General features: G+C 45.2%; 2 protein-coding genes and 1 long non-coding RNA gene across 10 annotated transcripts in view; 2 read left to right on the forward strand and 1 right to left on the reverse strand.

Moving 5' to 3' along the window:
• The first annotated feature begins 681 nt into the window (after positions 1 to 681).
• LOC146352889 (olfactory receptor 6V1-like) lies at positions 682 to 1,629 on the forward strand. Its single transcript, XM_084832186.1, has one exon. The coding sequence runs from the start codon at positions 682 to 684 to the stop codon at positions 1,627 to 1,629; it is 948 nt and encodes a 315-aa protein (XP_084688312.1).
• Positions 1,630 to 6,339: 4,710 nt separating this feature from the next.
• LOC146352890 (uncharacterized) lies at positions 6,340 to 26,333 on the reverse strand. 6 transcript variants are annotated; one of them, XR_014787878.1, is made up of 3 exons: positions 16,032 to 16,105; positions 15,087 to 15,176; positions 6,346 to 7,001 (listed from the first exon to the last, which is right to left on the reverse strand). It is a non-coding gene; the product is annotated as an uncharacterized LOC146352890 (long non-coding RNA). The 6 variants fall into 6 exon arrangements; XR_014787879.1 differs by lacking the exons at positions 6,346 to 7,001; positions 16,032 to 16,105 and adding exons at positions 13,588 to 14,022; positions 26,137 to 26,312 and having other exon boundaries at positions 15,087 to 15,173; XR_014787882.1 differs by lacking the exons at positions 6,346 to 7,001; positions 16,032 to 16,105 and adding exons at positions 13,588 to 14,022; positions 26,245 to 26,303.
• Positions 24,545 to 27,231, forward strand: part of LOC146352891 (olfactory receptor 10AC1-like) — a 33,996-nt gene continuing 31,309 nt past the window's right edge. The window contains exon 1 of one of the 3 annotated variants that reach the window (XR_014787876.1): positions 24,545 to 24,718. The gene's annotated coding sequence lies outside the window, so the exon portion shown is untranslated. The remainder of the gene's footprint in view (positions 24,719 to 27,231) is intronic. The other 2 variants (XM_084835116.1, XR_014787877.1) reach the window with 2 other exon arrangements.

Consider the following 27,231-nt stretch of genomic DNA (forward strand, 5'->3'; position numbering starts at 1 on the left):
CTCTGTCTTGATTTCAGTGAGGTTCTTTGTTCCTTCAGTGGTCTTAGGGGAACTATTCCAGAATATTACGCTTCTAATAGTTTTTCCTTTGATATCCTTCTACTGATTCCACACCTCAACTTGCACTGCTTTAAGAATGTATGCCAAAAGAAATCCATGGTATCACGACCAGAACTTGCTGGCAAAGCTATATGTTCTGTTATCACAGATCCAAAGAAGGTTCATTAATTCACAGAAAATAAAAGAACAATAATGTTTTTGAGACCTTAAAATGTAAAAAAAAAAATGAAACAAAAAGTAATGGAAGTATTGTTCCATTAAGGCTTAATAATAATACTTTTACTGGTTCAATAATTTTTTCTAAAGTGGATTTTGTTTTAACATGTTCAGTTTTGTCATTCTTTTCATAATCATGAATTGGTGGACCATTCTAGATACGTTGCATTTTGCTTGTTTTTTAAAAGAAATGCAGAGTACCTTCATTTCTGGCTATGGTTATGTCTTTATCCCCATTGCGTTTTGTTCACTTCCCCAATATATTTTACATGATTTCAAAACTACATGAATGTGTTAGATCAGCCCCAGTGAGCTACACAAGGAAAATCAGATTTTGTCACTCCCATTCCAGCAGAGACTAATCCACTTATTTTGTCCTCCAGAGAGAATTGCAGAAGAGGCTGGATGATGGAGAACCACACACACCCCACAGAATTCATCCTGATAGGGTTCTCAACTATAATGGAGTTGCAGAATGTTCTGTTTGCACCATGCCTAGTGCTCTATCTGTTTATGATAGCTGGGAATACTGCTATTGCTATCATGATCTGTTTGGATTCCCGGCTTCACACCCCAATGTATTTTTTCTTGTGTAATTTCTCTGTGGTGGAGTTGCTGCTCACATCCACTGTAATGCCCAGGATGCTTGCAGGCCTAATGGCTGAAAGGAAAGCGATCTCCTTTGAAGGGTGCCTGACTCAATTTTACTTCTACTTTTCTCTGGGGACCACAGCATTCCTTCTACTGGCTGTAATGTCAATTGACCGCTATGTTGCCATCTGCTATCCCTTGCACTACTCCACTATCCTGAGCAACAGTGTCTGCATCAAGCTTGCCTTTGGATCATGGATGATTTCCTTCTTTTCCATGATTCCGCCAACAACTGTCAGGGCTCTACTGTCATTTTGCAACTCCAACCATATCAACCATTTCTTTTGTGACAATGCACCCTTGCTCAGACTCTCCTGCTCAGACACCCACCTCATTGAGCTCTGGGATTTCCTTCTTGCAATCCTGTTTATCTTAACCTCTTTTATTGTGACAATAGCATCCTATGCTGCCATCATCTCCACCATCCTGAGGATCCCGTCTGCTACTGGCCGTCAGAAGACTTTCTCCACCTGTGCCTCACACCTCACTGTGGTAATCATTGGCTATGGCACCACGATCTTCATCTATGTGAGGCCCAGCAAAAACTATTCCACAAATATGAACAAAATGGTGGCCCTGTTGACATCTGTAGTGACTCCATTTTTAAATCCCTTCATCTTCACTTTGAGGAATAAGAAAGTCAAGGTAGTCTTCAAAGACTGGTTGGGGCACCTAAGACAACCATGGAGAACAAAACTGTGATTGGTGTGGATCATAAAAATATAGCAATTGCTTTCCTGGGTCAGATAGTCTAGTACTGTTTCCTACAACATCCAGCCAGATGCCTCTGGGCACTCACAAGGAGAGCATGGAGACCATTAAGGGGAAGTGCAGGAGCTCAACATGACAGTCCCTGCCATGTCAGGGAGAGCCCAAAAATGCAGGCAGCTGTGTTGATCCATATCCAGGTGTGCCTATGTATACATGTGCACACACCAAAGGCCAGCAGTGCACAGCATAATACCCAATTTATTAGAATCAGCTGACAGTAATAGTATGATGAGTTGGCAAAGAGCAGTTTAGCGGTTAGCATGTCAGACTTTGGCTGGAAAGACCTGAGATTGCATGAGAAAGAGAAAGCGAGGAACATGGCTTGCCTCCAAACAGCAGAAAATTACCAACTCAAGATTTTCCAGGAGTTTATTTTCCCAGCACCAGGGAGAAACCCTTTTATCTCCATGTCAAGAAAGCAGTTAGCCATTTTCATCTTCATAAGAAGCAGATCTTTTCTAAAAACGTATGGGTCTTAGCTGTCCATTCAGGACCAAGCCACCCCCAAATACTTTGCATTGCAGTTGGGGCAGGTGGGTCACAACAATATTAGCTGTTCACACATAGCGACAACATGCTGCCTGCAGCACACCTTCCTCTTCCGCTTTACAGCACAACCCATGATCGGCAACCGCGTGGTACGTAAACCTGGACTGCTGGATTGTTTAGGGGTTAAACAACCCAGCAGTTAACCCAACAGCAAACCAGTCTGGGTTTGCATGTCATACTCTACAACCTACGAAGGAGCCAATTTTGGTTTGTGCTGTGGAGCGGAAGAGGCAGGCGCACTGCACCTCACTGGTTTTTAAATCAATGGTTTATTGTTATATGCAAACCAGGGGGGTGCTTCCACCAGCGATTTACTCCGAGCTGGCTGCGAGTTGAAGTCGTTATGTTGTGGCCATCCAGCAGCCTCCCTGGAGCTTATCAGGGAAAAACCTGACTTCCTGAGAGCTGAAAGTCCAATTCTTTTCCTGAAGTCGGGTTCTCCCCAGTATAGTTGTTATATCCTCTGCCTCCTCCCCCCCCCGCCCCGCATTTAGCTCTAGTGTGCTAGCCCTGCGCAGGAGGGTGCCTTTCACCATGACTCCGTCAAGGCGTGTTTCCTCCCATTGTGCTGAATGAGGCTTGTCCTCTCAATAACCACAGAAATAACAGAGAAGCCCCTCAATTGACACGGCAAATATCAAAGCCCAATTCCTTAAATGCGATTAAGCGCAATCTCGAGGCTTTGGTCCATTGCCTTAGGATGTAACTCCTTCACAGCTTCCATACAGAGATCCTGTGTGTTAAAATGGGGGCTGGTTTCCATCACTTTCCCAGAACAAACCCATTAGTATCTCCTCAGAAGTAACTCCCATTGTGCTGAATGACGCTTGCCTTTGAATGCCCACATCAGACCTTACAGAGATTTCCCCTCAATTGACATGGCACATTTTAAAGCCCAATTCCTTAAGTGCAATTAAGTGCTATCTCGAGGCTCCTATTCATTGCCTTAGGAAGTAAGTACTTCATAGCTTCATTATAGATATCCTGCGGGATACAATGGGGGCTGGTTTCTGTCTTTGTGTGTATTGCTCTCTTTCCCACAACAAACCTGTTAGTGTCTCCTCAGAAGTAACTCCCGTTGTGGTCAATGAGGTCCTGCATGTTAAAATGGGGGCTGGTTTCCATCTTTGTGTTCTCCCCCTCCCCTTTCCCAGCACAAGCATGTGTGTGCCTACTCAGAAGTAACTCCCATTGTGCTCAATGAGGCTTGCTCCTGAAATGCAGATGCATCTGGACTTTCAGGGGAAAGGAGAAAGGGGGGAGGGGGAGCCTCTCTTATTGGTTGAGCAGCCCCTGCCAGTCAGATGATGTTCACTCCAACCCTCACCCCACCAGGAAGTATGTTCTGTGAAGCAATTTTTACTGGTGCAGAGAATCTGCTCATGGAGCCCTGCTCACAGCAGAGCTGACTCCTTTTAAAAAATCCGGTACTCCTCCATTCATTTCTCCTTGCATTGTCGTGGAAACATGGCCCAGGTCATTTTTGCTGGGAAAATCCATCCCCTGCCCCACAGCTACTGCAAGGATTGCAGCTAAGCTCAGGGAGAACAGGGAAGTCTGGGGGAGGGATGGCAAATGACGTGATTGGCCCCGCCAATCAAAAAGTCCCACCACTTTGCCCCTGTGAACCACTGGTTGTTTGCCCCCAGCATCTGCTGTTTAGAAGTATTCAGACTCTTCTGATTTCATTTAGAGATTCCATTTAGCTGTCATGGCTACTAGCTGTTGATAGATCTGTCCTATTGGTTTCAGGATTCCTCTTTGCCTCTGGAAGAGATCTGTGGTTGATTAATGTTTCCTTCTTCTAAGATTTCTGACTTGTTCCACTCTGTTCCTTCTTTGATATACAGAACAATTTCACCTCACGTAATGCCTACTTTGTCTTTAGAATAGATTTTGTAGTCTTTTGTGGACTTTCAGAAAAAAGGCTCCTGGGAAAATACACAGCCTGGAAGTCTTTGGTCTGGAGAAACTTTATCATTATTTGAAAAGAGAATCACATTAGCTAAGCTCAGAGGGGACAGGGAATTCGGGGGGGGGGGGAAGTGTCAGATAACATCAACAACACTGCCAATAAAGAAGTGCTGTCACTGGATCCTTTTGAGCCCTGGCTCTGCTATACCACTGGTGCTGGACTTGTTTGGTGGTGACTAAATTCTGGGAGGCAGCGTCCAAGATTCCCAAACGGGACATTCAAGACAGCCCTGAAATGGCTTTATTACTGCTTTTCAGTGATGACAATATGGACCTTCTCCACAAAGACTAGATTACATTTCTGGTGGTGACTGTGCAGATGGAAGTGATGTTACATTGGAAAAAGGTGGTGGTCAGCTCAGTTGGACAATGGCATGAACTGATCCAGAGTGGCCTTGCTTGAAAAGCTGACATGTAAATCAAAGTTGACATGGAATCTGGCGAAGCCCAAGTGCTTTTATATTACATGGCAGACATTCATTTCCCATCTTAATTAGGATCTTCTCGTTCCTAGACTATAGTTCTTAATTACTGTTCTGGAAAGTTACACTGCATGGAAGTTACTGCCTTGAGGATTAAATTATTTACTTTGCTTTGATCAATTCTAGATGTCTGTCTCCCCTTAATGCTGTTTTTGTTATGTTATTCGTGAGTGTTTTACTTTTTCTTTTTTATTCTTGAAAAAAAAACTCCTCTAAAACCCATATAAACCATTAAAAAAAGAGAAAGCAAATATGAGAAGGGAAAGAGGCTTCCACCTCCAAGGTCTATGTGGGGAAGTGTTACTCATCACAGTGACTCCAGCAGAAGCCCAACAGCTCAGGCTTAGGCACCACATGGCCCTTTGCCCACCTGGACCTGTACACTCTCTCATGTTCTGGTTGCACTGAGCTGATGTTTTCAGGGCTCTATCCACAGTGACTTCACGGCACCAGATTGGAGGCTCCCTCAGCAATGACTGGATTGGGAGCAGGAGAAGAAATAGTGATTAAAAGTAGCACTTGTAGACAATTGCTCTCAACAAGACCCTGGAGTCCTCTGGGCCACATCCTGGAAGTGGAGCAGCTTAGCCACTGCAAATTCAGCGAGGACTACAGAGACTCAGTGCTCATCCAGATCAATCCCTTAATTTGCAATTACAGTGTATTTTCATAGACAAACTTTTTAATTAGACCCAAAAGGACTTTATGACATTCTCTTAATTGATCTCTGTTGGTTCCTTCTTAAAATAATTTCACAAAGACACATCTGAGCTAAGGGCTAACTTTTGAAATATTGGCAACAGCCTGTGGAGAATTCTGGGCTTGTTGTCATCATGTCAATGCATAATTCAGGTGTCGCAAATATGGCCCTTTGATGTCTTGCCCTGTTTCCCATCTAATGCCACAAAGTAGCCATGTTAGGACAGAGTAAAGGATAAACTGAACTAGCCTGGCTTGGCAAGTCATGGGTGGGAAGCAGGCCATTTTCAGGTTGAAAATATGATGACATGGAGTGTAATGGCTGCCAAACAGCCTGTAATTCAGTGGTGTGACTAATAAAAACACATTCTGGCAAGTAACTAGTATCAGATTATAAAATGTATAGAGTGCAGCCAGCTGTCAAAGATGGTTTGCTATTGAGCCTGGAGTTGACAGGCTCCCCCCGCAAACTGCTAGAACGCACACATGATTCTGGGCAATGATGGTGTCGTCCTACTGCGTACTGTTTCCTTTATCTGTAGGTTTCTAAAAATGGTTGACTGTTAGTTATAAATGGGGCCTGCAATGAAATGTGTGCTGTGTGGAGTGCTGTTCACAGTGCTAGGCAGCCAGCCAGCCATCAGCCATACCTTCTTCCAACATATTCCATTCCATTCTTCCTCTCCCCCAGTTTTACATCTCTCTGCAACAGTCAGCCAGCATTCTGGGACCAATTAACACATTCAATTTTCACCGGGCTATTGGGGTTTTTATAAACATTTTAAAAAATATTTCTGCAAACATTCAGTTTCTCCCAAGCCTGTTGATACCTCCCTCTTGGGTGTGGGTGATGCTATTTTGGCTGCATAATGATCAAAACTGAGAAAATGAGTTCACTATTGGTATATAGCATGTCTCCGTTCAAAATCTTTTTTTTAAATGTAAATTTTATTTATTTATTTTAAAATCTTTTTTTTAATTAAAAAGAAAACTCAAACAACTTGAGCCATGTTCATGGTATTAAAGATATCAAAGATACAGACTGTGCTCCTTGCTCCTATGCTAGGCTATATGTTACGTACCCTTAATCCATCAAAGCAGGGCAAACCTAATTCTCCACAGGGATTACAAAAACAAAATATAGATGACAGGAAAGCCGTGGGTAGTACCAGCATCTCTGGCCTCAGACTGAAGTGGGGGAAAGGGCTGACATTTATCCTGATGCACATTCTCCTCTCCCTTCTCCCCAGCTTTGGACTGTGAGATAATCCTCCGTGGCCAGCCACTTCTGCTGCCCTTAAATGTGGCTTCACAAGCTGTGTATGCTCCAAAATCATTCCTGAAGCCTCAAGATATGTCCTGGACTTGTGGGACCAGAGGACACGTCCCAGTCACTCCAGCGACCGAGCTGCCACTAATCACTTCTTGAGGCCAGATGGAGGCGTGGGTTTGTATCCCTTCAGTGAGGCAAGGTGTGTGTGCTGCTGCACTGTGATCCTGTTCTGCTTGCTCCTGTGGTGGCTGGCCCAATTGGCTGGAGCATTCCACTCCTTTGCCCCAGTGGCACAGAGTTTGCTCCCAGACGTCTACAGCAAATGTCTGCAAATAATAAAACAAAACAAGATCATTACCGTTTCAAAGACTTGAGAGATACTTTTCCAGGTTTCAGAAAAGACATAAAGCCAGTCTCAAAATCTTAATGCATTTCTAATTTCAATGACTTTAAAAAATGACAAGCTTTAATATTAGTGATTACTGTGAAAGAGTTCAGAAAATGAGATATCTCTATGAATCCAGATTAATGATGTTTTAGACAGAGATTAAGTTTGGCCAAGGAGCAAGGCAAGTGTTCTACCACAAGGCCATACTAGGGGCCAATCTACACAGGGCATTTACTCCAGTGCTACTGTGCCTCACAAACAACCATGACACATGATGTTGTCACACACCGCAGGAGTCAGGGCTTTTCCTACTGGAAAACCTGCATTTTTGCAAAGGCACTTTGCACTGGATTTTCTCTGTAATGGAGCTTCCATGTTCCACTATAGTGTGCCCCATCCCCCCAAATCCAATGCAACTTGGTGGGCGTGCCAAGGCAGGGGGGGGGTTGATGTCTCATCACCATAGTTGGGCTGCCCCTTTTCTTTTTCCCCCCACCTCAGTCCATCACTGCCGCACAGATACGTCTATACAAAGGAGGGCTCTCTTTCTCCCTCCTCAACTACACCTTTGCAGCTTCACAGCTTTGTACAATGACAGAAATAGATTCAGCCAGCAAGGGCTGTGGAGTTTCATGGAAACACATAGAAATCCTGGATCTCCTCGACATATGGGGAGAACGGGAGGACCAGGAACAGCTTTGGTCAAGTCATAGGAACATCATTTATTTCCTGTGAAATGAGAAACCAGGGACACAACCAAAGTGCTGTGGAGTGCTGCACAAAAACAAAATCTCTTTGTCTGGAATACCACCAGGTACGCAATCACAACTCCCAGTCAGGAAATAATGCAGCTGCCTTCTCCTACTATGAGGAGCTCCATAGGGTCCTTAGAGGTGATGCTATTCAACCTAAGCAGGTTAGCTGTAGCATTCAGTGGACTGTGGTTGCTCCTCCACTTCCCCCGGCAGCCACAGGGGAATGTGAGGAGCTTTTTGGCCATGACCTGGCCACTATTGACGTGCAGGAGTACATGGCCACTGGAGAAGTTACTGTGGGTAAGTACCTTTTCCACCCTCCCCGTGTATAGGCCCATCCTCCTCTCCTTTGCTTTCTTTAATTGTTAACATTTTGCTTTTAGATGCATGGAGCTGGTGGAGTGGCATGTCTCTCAGCAGACCAGCCCCATGGTGAGTTACTGGCCCTTCTATGCCTTCAGGATGGTCGCCATTGCGGGTGACTATGGCTGCTTTCCCCCTCATGGCTGCTTTCCCCCTCCCTCGTTCACAACTGTGCACCTACGCATCTATGTAGGGGTGCCATTCAGGGCCTAGGTTGGTGGGTGTGAATTTAAAGTGGGCACCAATACTCCTCTGTCCTGCCCCCACCCTTTATTCACCTTTGTGCACCTACATAGGATCCCTTTCTAGGCCTAGGCTAGAGGGTGTGAATTTGAGGCAGGCACCAATACTCCTCCCTCCTAGCTTTCCCCCATCCCTTGTTCACAACTGTGCACCCACATATCTTTCTTTCCTTTTTGAATATATTTTTATTTATTTTATATGAATGAAATAAACAGTACCAAAATTACCAACAACCTCATCAATGCTTCAATTTCCCAGCAATACAATATTCTGATGAGGACATCACAATAACAAAAAGAGAAGAAAAAAGAAAGAGAAAAAGATAAAGGAAAAAGGGAGGAGGAAAGGAAGTGAAGAAAAAAGAAGAAAATTCCTTCCCTCTCACTCCCCCCTCCCTCTCACTCCCCCCATACTAATTGAATTTAAGCTCCAACACCCCCCATGTCATTCTATTTTAAAGACTATATCTATAACCTTAACAATCTTACAATTTAGTATACAACCTTACACTTCTATATCATATCATCAATCTTATATAAAAAAGAAGTCTAGAATTCATTCCCAAAAGCCTAGTATTATTAGTAATAATAATAACAATTATATATATTATAATATAACAATAAAACTTAATATAAACCTTCAACATCAGTAATATATTTTATACTAGATATATTATCTATTTTAAGATAAAAGCAAGAAAAAACAAGAAAAAGTAAGAAATGAAAGAAAGTAAGCAAATATATATATATATAATCATTTATCTTCTGAGTTAGCCTGGATCAAATAGGCTAAATAGAAACAAATAACAAAGCTTGTTTAAAGATTCCAATTCATGGGGTTGTAACAAAGTTCTCACGCCTTTTTACGTTCAGTCAAGCCTCCACCATTTCATGATTTTGAAACTTCTTCATCTGACCTTCAGACACAATACAAAGAGTAGCAGGATATTTTAAGTAGTATTGTAAATTAATTTGTTTTGCCAAGTTATTTGCTTTGATCAATTGCCTTATTTTATTTGCCACCTATTTAACGTAGTCTGGAAATAACATAACTTTATGTTGTTTCCCGGTAAGGCTTCCAGCCTCCCTTGCCAAGCACAGGATATAATTCTTTGTGGAGACTTTTGCAAATTGAGCCATGATGGTGTAATCAGTCCCTTTAGCATTTGGCACACAAAATGCCTGCTCAATATCAAGTAATAATCAGATGGAATAGGGAGTATTTCATGCAAAAGTTTATCCACAAAAACAAGTAATTTTACATAATTAGGCAAATTCTTAATCCCAAAAATACGTACATTGGATCTCTTCATGAAGGCCTCCAGTTGAGAAATTGTATCAGAGGTGTTTTTAAAATAAATTTGTGTCATGGTTTTGTTTCCAGCCACACGGTCTTCAAGCTCATTAATTTTTTACTCCATTTTTTGCCGTGACGCATTAATCAAATCTACAGCTCCTTGCAGGGCAGTGATGGAATTTTGGATTAAATCCAGCCTCTTGACTTGCTCCATAAATTGTGAAGATACAGTCTTTATCAGCATAAATAATTCACCTATATCTTCTTTTCTTGACATTTTTGACACAGAAGGTTCGGGGGGAGTAGATGCGAGCTCCTTTCTTCTCCATGGCACAGACATGTTTCTCTCAAGCAGATCTTACAGGTCCTCAGATGTTCTCAAATATTGTTAAAATCATCCCCCAAAGGTTGTTGATATTTCTTAAAGCATATATTATATGGGACATGTCAGCCCTGTTTTCTCCTATAAAACAGGAATCTCAGTACAGCTTTTTGCATTGGTAAAGTTCTGGGTAGATAATCCTGGCATCCAGCCCCCCCACTATCACGTGGGAGTTACCTTTCTCCAAGATGTTGTCCAAAGCTTGCCTTGCCCCCCCGCTCCATTCCAGGGGGGAAATGAAAAGGTTTTTCAACCTTTTCAAAAGCTGTTTGACAAAGCTCCCACAGAGCCTCGTGGGAAGCTACCAGAGTGACACTGGTCCCAACCGGAAGTCCCGCACCTACACATTCATCTAAGGATATCGACCAGGTCCTAGGCTGGCAAGCACCTAGCAAGGGTGGCACCTACACTTGGGCGGTGGGGAGATTTTTTGTATGCATGATTGGAGGCCATTCCCTCTTTGTGGCACCAGTTCTTTCAGCCATGTGCTACGGGAATGCTTTGCCCTCTGTAAGTTCTTTCCCATTTCATGAGTTGATTTTAGTTGCCATAGGTGCCACTCATTGCAACACCCCTTTACGTGGAGGAAGGATTACAAGGTGCTGTAGAGGAAACGCTTGTGGACCTTTCCAACTCTGCTTTGTAATGGCAGCCATGGCCACCTAGACTGAGCTGTGCTTTGGTTCCCTGTGCTTGGGTTTGGTTGCCTGCTTTTCAAGAGTCCGCACAACTTCCTTGCTTTCCTGTCTACACCATGTTTTCGATACACGTGTACGTGTACATAGAAAATGCAGTGCAAGTTCTGATTTCTGTCCCCACAACGTATGTTTACATGTAGTGAGTCCTGCAAGGAATGCTTCATTAGAGGGCTGCCTGCCTGGTGTCCAAAAGACTTCACATGACTCTGCAGTAGAGAATGAATGACAGCCAGGTAAGGAGGGCCCTCCAAATGCTTTCATCCACCCCCAAACACACACACACAGTAATGGGGGCTGGGCCATGCAGGGGACAGTTGGATCATAGAATCATAGAATAGTAGGGTTGGAAGGGGTCTACAAGGCCATCGAGTCCAACTCCCTGCTCAATGCAGGAATCCAAGTCAGAGCATCCCTGACAGATGGCTGTCCAGCCTCATCTTGAATGCCTCCAGTGTGGGAGAGCCCACCACCTCCCTAGGTAACTGGTTCCATTGTCGTATTGCTCGAACTGTAAGGAACTTTCTCCTGATGTTCAGCCGGAATCTGGCTTCCTGTAACTTGAGCCCATTATTCCATGTCCTCCACTCTGGGATGATCGAGAAGAGATCCTGGCCTTCCTCTCTGTGACAACCTTTCAAGTACTTGAAGAGCACTATCATACCTCCCCTCAGTCTTCTCTTCTCAAGGCTAAACATGCCCAGTTCTTTCAGTCTCTCTTCGTAGGACTTTGTTTCCAGTCCCCTGATCATCTTTGTTGCCCTCCTCTGGACCCTCTCCAGCTTGTCTGCATCCTTCTTAAAGTGTGGTGCCCAGAACTGGACACAATACTCCAGATGAGGCCTAACCAGTGCTGAGTAGAGGGGAACTAGTACTTCCCGGGATTTGGAAGCTATGCTTCTATTAATGCAGCCCAAAAGAGCATTGGCCTTTTTTGCAGCCACATCACATTGTTGGCTCATATTCAGCTTGTGATCAACAACATTTCCAAGATCCTTCTCGCTTGTAGTGTTGTTGAGCCATGTATCCCCCATCTTGTAACTGTGCATTTGGTTCCTTTTTCCTAGGTGCAGAACTTGGCATTTATCCCTATTAAATGTCATTCTGTTGTTTTCAGCTCAGCACTCCAGTCTATCCAGATCACTTTGAATTTTGTTTCCATCTTCCAGGGTATTAGCTATCCTGCCCAATTTTGTGTCATTTTTATCAGCATTCCCTACACCTCCTCCTCCAAGTCATTAATAAAACTGTTGAAGAGCACTGGGCCCAGGACTGAGCCCTGCGGTACCCCGCTCGTTACCTCTCCCCAGTTTGAGAAGATCCCACTGATAAGCACTCTTTGAGTCCGATTCTGTAGTCTACCAATGTCTGTGCAGTTCTGTCCTGGCATGTCACTCAAATGGGTTCATAGTCCAGTCAGTGTCTGAATACACTTGTTTCTATTCTACCTGCCTGTTTGGATTGCTGGTCCTGATCGCCAGACGTATGTAACTCTATGACAGGAGTAATAGGGGCTAACCACACTGTGTTCTGTTAACATTTGGTGCCATAGTTTGTAATACTGCACATCTGTATGGTCCAAATGGGATCTGCATTATCCAAGATGATATCCACATGAGATTATGCTGAGGCCTACAGTCCCATTCTCTGTTCCACCATACTGTTGTCTAACCTATTCTGCACTCATACATGGGTTTGATGGCTTTGTCTTCAGGCAGACCTGCTGTGCTTTTAAAAACTGTGTGTTGTATGCAGAGTCTGCGATGGAACATGGCCAAGGACCTAATTTCTGCCTGTAGAGCAGTTGGTAATAGCACAGGATGCCTGCAACTTCATCCCTACCACGCTGGCAGTGAAATCATGCCCATATTTACTCAGAAGTAAGTTCCGCTGTGTTGAACCCAGCTTTGTGATTCTGGGAGAAAGCAACAACTCCCGATGCGTGACTAGGGGTTTTACACGAGGAAGGCCAGTTTCTGAGCCCCACCGCTTGTGAGTCTACCAACCTGCCCAGTCACTGCCTGTGAGACTGGGGACTCCAATGTGGTCAGCAGGTTTTACGAACAAGGAGGACTGCAGTGGGCCGACATTCTAGGACGGGCCCACTGACAGGACCGTAGAACTGAGAAGTGTTAACCGCACACTGTACACTGTCTTGCGATGAACACTGCCACCACTAACAACTGCTCTTCTCTCCAAAATCCCAGAGACAGGCATCCCCAACCACAAAGCCACCTTGTTGCCAGCCACCGATTTAGCAATGGCATGGAAGCGGAGGACTGAAAGGGCTACCAACCCAGACACGGAACATGCCGCAGTGGAAAGCGAGCGCTTGCTGTGGCGAATGGATCGGGATGCAGAATCGTTTGACGAGTACATGAGCCACCTAGTAGAGGATGCCCTGCATTCCAGGAGGCACGGGGAAGCACCGCTGGCAGCTTTAGATAAGCAGGATCTCTTGCTGCAGACCTTTGTTGGAAGCCGACAGGCAGCGGGGAGGGACAAGGTGCCTCACACAATGCCAGTGTGCCACCAATGCCGGAACGTCCTAGAAGGCACCCCGAACTTGCCCTGTACCTCTGCTGGGCCCCACTTGCACCCACCCAGGATGGCTCCTTCTCCCAATGGGCCCCACTGCTGAGTTCCGCTCCCACTAAAACCATCCCTGTGCATACTGGACAACCTCGGCTCGTGGAAAAACCACAGGAACTCTCCCTTTCGTGAGCTGGTGGCAGCGGTGGGTTTGTTTCCATTCTCCCACATTGTAGATGAAGAAAAACATCATTGCTTGTGTAAATTAAAAGTCATTATATTAACCAAATGTAACACTGCAACAACTGTACATTTGTACATTTGTACATTTTTATGGCTCGTCCAACACTTGGGTCTCCTGGTCGGGTCGCCTAGACTGTCTACGGCAATGGCGCAAGTGCCGCTGCTCAAGGCTGGCAGCCCTCGCCTCCAGGCTCCTCACTACGGTGGACAGAAAGAGGTCGTGATTGACTGTAGGTTTGGGCACATGCATCTGCTGCGATGTGGAAAGAACCCGCCTTCAGTAGCACACCGCACATAGCTCACTTGAGTGGCTCACTGTGTCCTGCAGGGACAGCAAGGCCTGGGCGAGGCCCGCCATCGACGCCGTCCACTGCTCCTCCGCTCTGGTGGGCACCACAGGTGGCTGTCCTGCAGCAGATGGTTGCCCTGGCTGCTGTTCAAGCTGCAGTTCTGAAGGGCAAGGTTTTGTTTTTATTTATTCATTCATTCATTCATTCATTTCATTTCTATACCACCCAATAGCTGAAGCTGTCTGGGCGGTTCACAAAAATAAAACCAAACAGCACACAATAAAACAATTTAAAATATATACAACATTAAAACCACAGTATAACAATACAACCACAATAAAACCTAGCAGCAGTGCAGGAATTTAAAATACAGATTTAAAACTGCAAAGCTAAAGTCTAGAAAGGTAAAATGATAAAATGCCTGGGAAAATAAAAAGGTCTTCACCTGGCACCGAAAGGAATACAATGTAGGCGCCAGGCGAACCTCACTAGGGAGCTCATTCCACAGCCAGGGGGCCACAGCAGAAAAAGCCCTCCTCCTAGTAGCCACCTGCCTTACTTCCTTTGGCAGGGGCTGGTACAGCATGCGTGATTGCACTGTTCCCTCCTGTGCTGCACACTGGGGTGGTACAGCATGCGTGATTGCACTGTTCCCTCCTGTGCTGCACACTGGGGTGGTACAGCATGCGTGATTGCACTGTTCCCTCCTGTGCTGCACACTGGGGTGGTACAGCATGCGTGATTGCACTGTTCCCTCCTGTGCTGCACACTGGGGTGGTACAGCATGCGTGATTGCACTGTTCCCTCCTGTGCTGCACATTGGGGTGGTACAGCATGCGTGATTGCACTGTTCCCTCCTGTGCTGCACATTGTGCTGTGACTGGTCGCAGCTGAGAGCCAGTGTGGTGTAGTGGCGAGAGCGTTGGATTGGGAGCCGGGAGATCCGGGTTCTCATCCCTACTCAGCCGTGGAAGCTCACTAGGTGACTTTGGGCCAGTCACAGACTCTCAGCCCAACCCACCTCACAGGGTTGTTGTTGTGAGGATAAAATGGAGAGGAGGAGGAGGAGGAGGAGAAGGAAGACTATGTATCCTGCCTTGGGTTCCTCAAGGAGGAAAAAAGGCGGGATATCCTTGCTGCAAATGTGTTTAGTCACACCACATGCATGCGCACAATCCCTCCCTCCCTCCCCTCTGTTCTACGCTGCCACGCGGAGACACTCACATGCATCCGCCCCCTCCAGCTGCAGGTCTGCCCCCTCGTGCTGCTGGCCCTCCTGCTGCTGGCATGCCCCTCGCCTTGGTTGTGGCGCTACTAGGACAAGAGAGAAGAAAGGGTGGCATCGGAACACTGCACCCAGGGGAATGACCACTTCTACTGGGAAGTCTGAGGTGGCGTGGTGGCGTGTGTGTGTGTGTGGGGGGGTGCTGGTTATTTGCAAAAGGGGAATTACAAAGGGTTCAGCAATGAAAGCACAGTCTGGGCTGTTGCATGGGAGGCCTGCCCCTTTGGGAAGGGTGAAGTCAGGTAATGAACAGGTTTTTGTAGTTGCTGATGGGAGGGGATGTTTGGAGCCAGAGGAGTTTGAAGTGGTATTTTCTTCCCCCGGCGCGCAGCTGCAACAGGGCAGTATATGACCTGTACTCGCCTCTGCTGCGTGGGGCAGAAATGGCCCTAGTGACTGTTTCTGCACTGCTCTTTGCAGCATGGGGAAGTTGCTTTAGGTGTGGGGTACTCACCCCCATCATCCGGACCTGCCACCCTCTTGGGAGGAGAGCCATCCCCCTCTGGATCAGGCAACAGTGGTGCCCTAAATGCTAGTGAAGAAGTTGTAGGGCAGTCAAGTGGGGGGTGCTTGGGTAGAAGAAGTGGCACGGGTAACGAGGCATGAGGGGTACAGGGGCTGGATTCCCACTCGAAACAATTACATCCAAAATAAGCCAGCGGGGGGTGCACAGAACCATACCATGTACTGCAGGGATGGGCACTGGTGTGCAATTGTGGGGGGGGGGGGAGGAATAGCATGCCTAATGAGGCCTTAGGGGCACAGGATAAACAGTGGACTGCAGAGGTTGGAGTGAAAGCACAATGTACATCCACTCCAATATGCGGTCCTGCACTCCTACAGTGTAGGCACACACTGGCCCCAGTGCGGAAGTATCTGCTCACCTGCAGGCCTGTGTTTCTGCCAGCTTCGGTTCCCAGCCTTGACCCACAGCTCCTGCATCTGCACAAAACAGCATAGCCTCTAAGCACAGGGGAGAAGCCCCAGGGCCTTAAAGAAGGTAACTTTCACCACCTTAAATTTAGTGCAGCACTGCACACATCTCTGGGGTACCCACAGGCGGAAAGTGTTCTAGCCACCCCCCCGAAGATGTGGATGGTAGGGAGACTTGAGCTACACACAACTCGCCCTGCCAACCAAGTCTCCAGGGGATGTTGCAGAAGCATGTCCTCCTCTGCGTCCTGCCAGTAGGCCATCTGTCTTGGCACAATTTTGCTGTGGACACATTCCCTAGCAATGGAGACCACAGAGCAGACTGTGCAGGACATCCTCCTTAGCGCCCTCTGCCATGTGTAGGAATGTACTTTTCTTGCTGCGCTGCTGCAAATTAAAGGGGAATGGCGGGCAACTTGAGCATGTTTGTTTTTCCAGGCGACCCCCCCCCACACACACACACACACAAAGCAGAGGAAGGCTCATTCCCTCTTATTGTGCCTGCATGGGACAAAAAAAAAGATGCATCATTTGGATGTAGCGTTTACACCAACATTAAACTGTGTGACACGCTAGAGTGGGAGTAATCACGTCACAAGACTTGATGATGTCGCAGGACTGCCCCCACACAACCCCAAAACTAATGCAGTTTCAGTTGCCATTCGCCCCATGAAAGCAGGGGTTTTGTCAATGTATACATCACTTTACTGGCTCTGTGTGCCATGGAAGGAGCTAATTTGACTTCTTGCAAATCTACTTTTAAATGGAATTGCATTGGAAAGTGTCTCTGTGTTGATGGGGCCTAAGAGATTGTAAAATTGTACAAGTTGTCTTGTAGAATAACCTTTTTAAGGGCTCAAACCACAGAATTATCTGATGAGTAGGAATGCTCAAGGACTTTGTTCCACCCTCATTTTAAAGTGAACCAAACCGATTCCCACTTCCTGAATTAATTTGCAGATCAGAAAGTGATTATCCTTTGATTTTGCACTTCTAATTTTGCAATACAGTTCTCAGCTCAAAGGACATAGCAAAATGTTTACATTTTGGTTAAAATTCTTACAGAAATTTATTTTTTTAGGGTGCAGTGTATTATATTTATATATATATATATATATATATATATATATATATATATGGTTAAAACACATGTAAAAATGAGTATTGGGGGGGAAATGCATTCAAAATAATGCACATTTCCATGCAGTTTTTTAAAAATCAGAAATTGATGTGGAAATGTGATGGAATAGATTTATGAATGAACACATGCGAAACTGACACAGTCCAGAAATAGACTACTCTGTCCATCCTTACTCATGAGTTCTGGCCTTGCGAGATTTTCTTGTCTGTGCCATTCTTCCTAATAGCTTCTGTGGTGTTGCTTCCACCCTGTGGTAATGGAAATGTGTTCGGTAGTTCCCAATTAGATCAGTTTAAACTATGTACCTCCCTTCCCAATTTGATGTATGAAAAATTATTGAAGCTTGGCCACAAGAATAGAAGACAGCAACCTCTACAGTACCACTGGCCACTCAGCTGATTGGGAGGCCAAGGAAGCTCAGATTCGAAGGGCTCAACGTTGCCCTTCCGGGCTAGTTCCCCAAACCAGTACGTGCTCCAGTTAGCGAGAAAATGAGAGAGAGGTGCATTCCATGCTGGACGACTCCCAGGAGTCTTTGCTCGTTGAATCCACACTGAGGCTCTCCAGTGCTTTGGAGGGCTTGAAAATAAAGCTGCCGGTGTCATAATGCCTTTATACAAATCTGGGGTGTGGCCACATTTGGAATGCTGTGTTCCAGCTGCCCCATCCCAAAAAAGGATACTGTAGAGCTGGAAAAGGAGTAGAAAGGGGAGGCCAAAATATTCAAGAGGTTGGAGAACTTTCCCTATAAGGAACAGCTAAACTGTTTAGTCCTGGACCTTTGAATTTAGGAGCGGGGAGTGGAAGCCTGGCTAGAGATGCTGTGAGCGTTTGAACTAGGGAGACTGCAAAAGGAAGTACTCCTCTTTGAAGGCTTGTCAGCAGGAATGAGGCAAAGAGGGCCCTGCTTGCAGCCATGGTAAGCAAGTGCCTGCCCCAGGGTCCAGGAGTTTACCTTGGGGTATGGGGGGGGGAGTGTTGGGTGCTCCCAAGACCCAGACAAATCATATTTCCTCACTGGGACTGAGATTATGAGTCCCAGAATAGGCGGCAGGGAAATGACACTATTCATGTCATTTCCACTGGACAGAAGACCTTCCATGGCAAAAATGGAGAAACTAGCATTGTTCCCCCACTTGGATTGTCTCAGATCCATCTTCAGTGGAGAAAGACACTCCACCAGGACCCTGGCAGCACCCACTTCCTTCCTCTTCCCAAAGGTGAGCTCTGCCCTGGCTTGGGGGCAGGGGGATGCCAGCATGTGTGTGTGACAGCAGAGGTGGGGAGGACCTTTGCCAGAACCTTTGGATCTTTTGCAAGTACTTTACCCATTTGGGGCCTCACAGTCGGAGGACACAATATAAAATCATGCATGGTATAGGGAAAGGAGATGTAGATATCTGTAGAGATCATCTAGTCCAGCCCCCTGCTCAGTGCAGGCTCTGCACTGCAGGGTGCAGCTACAGCATCCCTGACAGAGGGTCATCCAGCCTCTGTTTAAATTCCTCCAGCCAGCGAAGGAGAACCCACCCACTCCTGAGGTGGTGTTTGCCTTCAGGGTTTGGCAAGTTTCAGTACCAACAACAGGTCTGTCACACATTGCATAGCTGCTCTTCTCCTCCAGTGCCTAGCAGCACCTGGGGTGAGGAAGCCCCACCCAGTGACAGACTCAACCCTCCTGGTTTTCTGACTGATATTTTAAATACATTGTAAGCCACCATTAAAACATTGGGCATAAATATTTCGCAATAAGTAAATTATAGAATACGTTTCCAAACACATTACAGGGAGGTATGCTAATGGCTGCAAGGGGGAATGCAAATAGCTTCCATGGGCCCACCTCACAGGCACTGTAGTGAGAGGAGAGAATCACCCAGAGAGCTTTGGCTATTGGGCAGTATAAGAATGTAATCAATCAATCAATCAATCAACAAAATAAGGCTCCTTTAACTGTGAAAGCCATCCTACTATTATGTCTGGCTGGGAGAAGTCAACAGATGAGTTCCCCACCACCACCAAATGCACCAAATCCCCCACTTACTTTAGGGAAGCTCTGTGTGTTACTTGGATGTGGAGTTGCATTTCCTGTCTTTGCACATTAGAACAGAGAATTCACATGGAGAAAATGTGCAAGCCTGAGATGTGGACATACCTTACTCATTGCCTCTGTTCAGCTTCTTTTTTTTATCATTATGTATGCCATTACGTATGCCACACAAAAGGCGGAAACTCAACTCACTTGTGCCTCTTACATCTATGAAGCCACCCTTGATCTAGCCCAAGGATTCTCTAGTCCTTTTTGATGAGTAATCCTGGGGCTCTAACTCCTTGCTGCTACTCCATCATTCAGCCCCCCTCTACTTACTTAACTCTCAGAAGTGGGCAGAGACTCTCTTACATGCTGGCTCTGTTTTCTCATCTCCCCCCTCTGCCTTGCCTCTCAGGAAAAAATGGGCAGGGGGTAACCCTGCATACGCTGCTCTGAGGTCTTTGGAGGAAGGGCAGGTACACACTGTGGTGGAATAGAAGAAGAAGCCCTTCTCTCTAGGTTTAAAACAAATATTAGTTGAGACCTAAAAATGCTTCCTCAGTAAGCACTGCCAGCTAGGAGATGTGTGCTTGGTGAGTACTGAGGGTTTTGGGTTGCTGGTAGCTACTATTGAGCACCTGCTAGTAGGGATGGACGGATTTGGTCAAATCTGTTCTGTCTGTGTTTCATGGATTGTCAGACATCTTTCATTCCATCATCTGCTCATTGACAGAATGAGATATTTTTAGGTATGTACAAGAATTTCATTCTACTTGTGCTAATGTGCACATGTGCTAATATGCACTGGCACTAATGAGCATTAGCGCAAGCATGCATTACATTAATGCGCACTAGTGGAAGTCTTCTGCAAAAGTCCCCTTCATGGATCACTGCCTTGTTGTGGCAAAGGGGCTTGCGCAACTCAGTGAAGCCATAAGCTATGCCGTGCAGGGCCACCCAAGACGGACAGGTCATGGCAGGGAGTTCTGACAAAATGTGGTCCACTGGAGAAGGAAATGGCAACCCACTCCAGTATTCTTGCCAAGAAAACCCCATGGAACGTATCACAAGGCTAAAAGATATGATGCCAGAAGATGAGCCCCTCAGGTCGGAAGGTGTCCAATATGCTACTGGGGAAGAGCAGAGGGTATTTCCAAGTAGCGCCAGAAAGAGTGAAGCGGCTGGGCCAAAGCCGAAAGGACACTCAGCTGTGGATGTGTCTGGCGGTGAAAAGAAAATCTGATGCTGTAAAGAACAATATTGTTTAGGAACCTGGAATGTACGATCAATGAATCAAGGTAAGCTGGAGGTGGTCAAACATGAGATGGCAAGATTGAACATCGACATCTTGGGAATCAGCGAACTAAAATGGACAGGCATGGGCGAATTTAATTCAGGTGACCATCATATCTACTATTGTGGGCAAGAATCCCTTAGAAGAAATGGAGTAGCACTCATAGTCAACAAAAGGGTGGGAAAAGCAGTACTGGGGTACAATCTTAAAAATGATAGAATGATCTCAGTACGAATCCAAGGCAAACCATTCAACATCACAGTAATTCAAGTCTATGCCCCAACCACTGAGGCCGAAGAAGCTGAGGTTGATCGGTTCTATGAAGACCTACAACACCTTCTAGAACTAACACCAAAAAAAGATGTCCTCTTCATCATAGGGGATTGGAATGCTAAAGTAGGCAGTCAAGAAATCACTGGGATAACAGGCAGGCATGGCCTTGGTGTACAAAATGAAGCAGGACAAAAGCTAATAGAGTTTTGCCAAGAGAACATGTTGATCATAGCAAACACTCTTTTCCAGCAGCACAAGAGGCGACTCTACACATGGACGTCACCAGATGGTCAATATCGAAATCAGATTGATTATGTCCTTTGCAGCCAAAGATGGAGAAGCTCCATACAGTCAGTAAAAACAAGACCTGGAGCTGACTGTGGCTCAGATCATGAGCTGCTTCTTGCAAAATTTCGGCTTAAATTGAAGAACGTCGGGAAAACCACTAAACCGTTCAGGTATGACCTAAATCATATCCCTGATGAATATACAGTGGAGGTGAGGAATAGATTTGAGGGATTAGACCTGATAGACAGAGTGCCTGAGGAACTATGGACGGAGGTCCGTAACATTGTTCAGGAGGCAGCAACTCAATCCATCCCAAAGAAAAAGAAATGCAAGAAAGCCAAGTGGCTGTCTGATGAGGCTTTACAAGTAGCTCACGAAAGAAGGGAAGCGAAAAGCAAGGGAGAAAGGGGAAGATATACCCAACTGAATGCAGAGTTCCAGAGAATAGCAAGGAGAGACAAGAAGGCCTTCTTAAATGAACAATGCAAAGAAATCGAGGAAAACAACAGAATGGGAAAGACTAGATATCTCTTCAAGAAAATTGGAGATCTCAAGGGAACGTTTTGTGCAAAGACGGGCATGATAAAGGACAAAGAAGGCAGGGACCTAACAGAAGCAGATGAGATTAAGAAGAGGTGGCAAGAATACACAGAAGAACTCTACAGGAAAGATCTGAATGTCCCTGATAGCCATGATAGTGCGGTCACTGAACTTGAGCCGGACATCCTCGAGAGTGAAGTCAAGTGGGCCTTAGGAAGCATTAGTAACAACAAAGCTAGTGGAGATGACAGTATTCCAGCCGAGCTATTTAAAATCCTAAAAGATGTTGCTGTTAAAGTCCTGCATTCAATATGCCAACAAATCTGGAACACTCAACAGTGGCCACAAGACTGGAAAAGGTCAGTTTACATTCCAATTCCAAAGAAGGGCAACGCCAAAGAGTGTTCAAACTACCGCACAATTGCGCTCATTTCACATGCCAGCAAGGTGATGCTCAAAATCCTACAAGCTAGGCTTCAGCAGTATGCGAACCGAGAACTACCGGAAGTACAAGCTGGGTTTCGAAGAGGCAGAGGAACTAGAGATCAAATCGCCAACATTGGCTGCATCATGGAGAAAGCAAGAGAATTCCAGAAAAACTTCTATTTCTGCTTCATTGACTATGCTAAAGCCTTTGATTGTGTGGATCACAACAAACTGTGGCAAATTCTTAAAGTGATGGGAGTACCACCTTACCTGTCTCCTGAGAAACCTGTACGAGGGTCAAGAAGCAACAGTAAGAACCAGACATGGAACAACCGAGTGGTTCAAAATTGGGAAAGGAGTACGACAGGACTGCATATTGTCACCCTGTTTATTTAACTTATATGCAGAGTACATCATGAGAAATGCCGGGTTGGATGAATCACAGGTCGGAATTAAGATTGCTGGGAGAATTATCAACAACCTCCGATATGCAGACGATACCACCCTAATGGCAGAAAGCGAAGAGGATCTAAAGAGCCTCTTGTTGAGGGTGAAAGAGGAGAGTGCAAAAGCTGGTTTGAAACTCAACATTAACAAAACGAAGATCATGGCATCTGGCCCCATCACTTCCTGGCATATAGAAGGGGAAGAAATGGAAGCAGTGACAGATTTTACTTTCTTGGGCTCCAAGATCACCGCAGACGGTGACTGTAGCCATGAAATTAAAAGACGCTTGCTCCTTGGGAGGAAAGCTATGGCCAACCTAGACAGCATAGTAAGAAGCAGAGACATCACCTTGCCGACAAAGGTCCGTCTAATCAAAGCTATGGTTTTCCCAGTAGTAAAGTATGGCTGTGAGAGCTGGACTATAAGGAAGGCTGAGCGCCGAAGAATTGATGCTTTCGAACTGTGGTGCTGGAGAAGACTCTTACGAGTCCTCTGGACTGCAAGGAGGTCAAATCAGTCCATCCTAAAGGAAATCAACCCTGAGTGCTCATTGGAAGGACAGATAATGAAGCTGAAGCTCCAATATTTTGGCCACCTAATGCGAAGAGAAAACTCCCTGGAAAAGACCCTGATGCTGGGAAAGACTGAAGGCAAAAGGAGAAGGGGACGGCAGAGGAGATGAGATGGCTAGATAGCATCACGGATGCAATGAATATGGACTTGAGCACGCTCCGGGAGAGAGCGCAGGACAGGAAGGCCTGGCATGCTATGGTCCATGGGGTCACGAAGAGTCGGACACGACTGAATGACTGAACAACTACAACCTGCAAAAGTAAAAAACCCAGTCCACAAGTGTGTGGAATCCATGTGACTCAGGAAGTGCCAGTCTGCTGCAGAATCTTCAGGTCAGATTCATAGAAGTCCGAACTCATTTGAATCTGTTGCGAATTTCTTGGGACATCTCTACCTGCTGCAGTGGGGGCTGCCCGAAGCAGCTTAAGAAATGGAAGTCAGCAGCAGAGGAGAAACAGCAGAGTTCTACCGCTGGCTGGCAACGGGAAACCTGCAGAGAAGGGCCTCCAACACTATACTGCTGCTTGTGAGCAGGGGTGAGGAGCAGAAACACGCTGCTTTACAGGCTCGCCCTCCCTGCCTGTGTGCCTTTGAGCTCAGGCCTGTATATTTGTACACAAGCAGAAATGACAAGATCATCCTAGTCTCCAGCCCTCTTTCTTCGCAAGGAAACTGAGAGCTGCTCCTAGAACTTCTTATTGCTTGGGGAAGTAGGGAACACAAAAAATAATACAAACGTGATAAAAAAAAAAAAAAAGTGCATCGTAATATATTCCTCACATGGATCCCATAACCTCTAAGACCCTACCTATTTATCCACATTGTAAACATGTTTACTTCAGTGCTTGGAGAGGTACCATCCACGGAGTACTTCAAGTAGGTCGTCTATTACGTTCTGTGGCTGTATGGCTGGATAGATAAATGCCCCTGGCCCAAATGAACTTTCGTTCTTTATTGCTCAGGGTGATCCAGTGTCTCTGTTACATTCCCCTCTGGTTGGTACAGCTTTATTCACTTACTATACTTCATCATTACAGAAAATGCTAGGCACTTACCTCCTGACAGAGGTGCTTTTAAAAGAGCCTTTTAAGTATGGAGGAGGGGGCTGTCCACTTCAAGGAGTGTTTTATAAGTTTCCAAAGGACACTACAAAATAATAACCAGACATTTTTATCATCTGTCCTAATATACTAGGAGGATAGCCCAAATTTCAGATTGTTTGAACAAAGATGGATCACTCTCCTTCTTGGCTGAGAAATCAGGGCTGCCACTAACTTTTTCTCCTCAGTCCTTATCAGCAGGAAAATAACAAACTCACTTTCCTTGGGAAAGTCAAACTCGCTTGTCATTTCTGCGGCGGGTTCTCAAGGGAGGGCAGTAAAAGCTGGGGAAAGAGGAAGGACACGCCTCTTTCACGCACTGGATATAAGGAGTGAGAAAGTAAGAGAAATAAGAAATAAGAAAGGAATTACGTATCTGTTGTTGCTGTTGTAGTATTCTGGTGATGATGAAACAGCAGGAAGAGAATTGGACATAGGCTGCTGTCCAGTTCTCTCAGTGCAACTAAATGAAAAGCATTTCCAAGAGGGGAAATTCCTTATTTCTTCCTAAATGAAATACGATTAAGGTAAGGTCGCGAAAAATTCACCTGGCACCCAGTCGGAAGGAGTTGCAGCAGAAAAGCAATCGGTGGGAGAGGGATTAAGACCACATGCACGCACGCACGCACGCACCACTTTCCTGGTGCAAATTGCTGTCTCCCAGAGCTGTCGAGTTTTTATAATACACTTTCTGTTTTACGTGTCATTCAGCCCTAAGAAGAACTATAGACTGGGAAAGATAGCTACAGTCTTTGGGCCAAATGAGAAATTTCATATACATAGATGTATGTGTTATTATTACCAGAATAGTTTTGTGTTGTTGTTGTTAAATGAAAAGCAGCTTTGGGAGGATGCTACTGGATGCAGAGAACTATCAGAGGGAGAGGAAGTTTAACAGTTTCCCCATAAGGCAATTTCCCAACCCTTCCCCCCCCCCCAACATTCCAAACACAAATTTGCAAAGGCAAGATTTGGAGTGGCAAAACCAGCCAGGGAGTAAAGTGTTAAGCATCCGCTCTCTCCACTGGTCCTCTGCTCCCAGGTGTCTCCCCAGAAGGTCCTTGCCAAGTCCTGCATGGCCACAAGAGGTGTCACGATAGTTTCTGGGTCACCCCTGGTAGTTTCCTTGGAAATGGAAGTGGCTCTGCTTATCACCTCACACAATCCCACACCTCACTGAAAAATACATAGGAAATGGTTTAAGAAGTTTAATAACTGCATTTCACAGCATGTTGCAACTTAATAACATGTTGTAATTGGCCGTGTGAATGGGCAGCCTAATAGATGTTATTGGACCATGTTTTCTCAGCACAGGGCTCTTAGGCAAAATGGAAGGCTAGAGTGTTCTCATTTCCAAAAGGCGATATGTCCCCCAACAATTGTTCTCCTTTTCTGTTGGCTTTTGACATTTTCATTCTAGAACAGGAAGTGAGAGTGACTAGATGACAGAGACATAATCTAGTCATTACTTGAGGTATTTCTGACTTGTTTTTTGTATTTTTAAAAGCTGTCTAATATCTACTCTAATATTTGTGGCCATTCTTAGGACCTTATAAATTATCATACTTCTAGCCTGGTCTTCACTGTTACTGTGAGCTAATAAGTTACTCATAATGAAGTTTCTATCTCAGAAATTACACATTTTCCAGTCAGGAAAGTCATACAATTTGCTTTTAGCATGCATATATTCCTACTTGATTTTTAGTTGTAGAAATTGTTCTGACCAAATTAATTCCACCATGTCATGTGCATTATATATACTCTCGTATCTCCTGTTAGCTGTCAAATTGTCCAGACATAATCTTGGCTACCCATTTTAAGTGGAATAGGGCTCTTAGGCAAAATGGGAGGCTAGAGAGTTCTCAGTTACTGAAGGGGGGTATGTAATAGGCATGCAGCCTACCAATAATCATTACTGCTCAAATTGCATTCATTTTAACCAAACCTGAAAGAATCCCACAGAGTCCTATTTCAAGTCCTGTTGAAGTGGCGAGACAATAGTGGATTGCCCTGGTGTTTTCACCTGAGAAACTGAGGGCTAAACTAGACATACCATCTTCACATCTGACCAGTCTCTCAGCTGCTCCATATCTTGCACCAGCTGTTGCATCTGTGAAACCTTTTGTTAATGTTAGACTGTCTGCTCTTTGACCATCACTGTTGCGAAATGTAAACCACTCCTTCAGTACTCCTTTTCTGTTGGTTTTTTGACAGTTTGATTCTAGAACAGGAAGTGAGAGTGACTGGATGAGAGAGACAGAATCCATTCATTACAGGGGTATTTCTGACGACTTCTTTTTTAATGCCGTGTAATATCTACTCTAATATTTGTGGCTGTTCTTAGGACCTTATAAATTATCAGACTTCCACCCTGGTCTTTACTGATACAGTGAGCTAATAAGTTACTCATTACGAAGTTTCTGTCTCAGAAATTACACATTGTCCAGTTAGGAAAATGTTGAAATTTGATTTTAGCATTCATATATGCCCACTTGATTTTTGGTTGTAGAGATGTTCTGACCAAATTAATTCCACCATGCCATATGCATGATACAGTATATACTCTCATATCGCCTATCAGCTGTCTAATTGTCTAGACATAATCTTATCAGGGCCCTGATTTCTCCACATCTCCCCTGATTTGTATTCATCTCTCTCTCTGGACACTGCTTGCTGTCACAGACAAACTGAACACAGACTTCCAGGTGAGCGGAGTCAATTTGCTTTATGTTATAGCTGCAATACATTTCCAACACTTTCTGTTCTTGTGTGTTGTTGCTTGTGGATTTTTAGTTTGGAGGCGGGCAGGGCAATGACTAACTTACAGTGCATTCCCATGCATGTCTACTCAAAAGCAAATCCCATTGAGTTCAATGGGGCTTATTCCAAGGTAAATGATTATAAGATTGTAGCTTAAGAGGGGGATGTGATAGAGGTTTATAAAATTATGAGTAGCATGGAGAGAGTGGATAGGGAGAGATTGTTTGGTCTCTCTCCTAATATTAAAACATGAGGTCACTTCATGAAGCTGACTGACATG

The sequence above is a fragment of the Heloderma suspectum genome, chromosome 2 (assembly GCF_057233095.1).
Source record: "Heloderma suspectum isolate Gila_16-S chromosome 2, 16-S_ref, whole genome shotgun sequence".
NCBI classification, from domain to species: Eukaryota; Metazoa; Chordata; class Lepidosauria; order Squamata; family Helodermatidae; genus Heloderma; species Heloderma suspectum.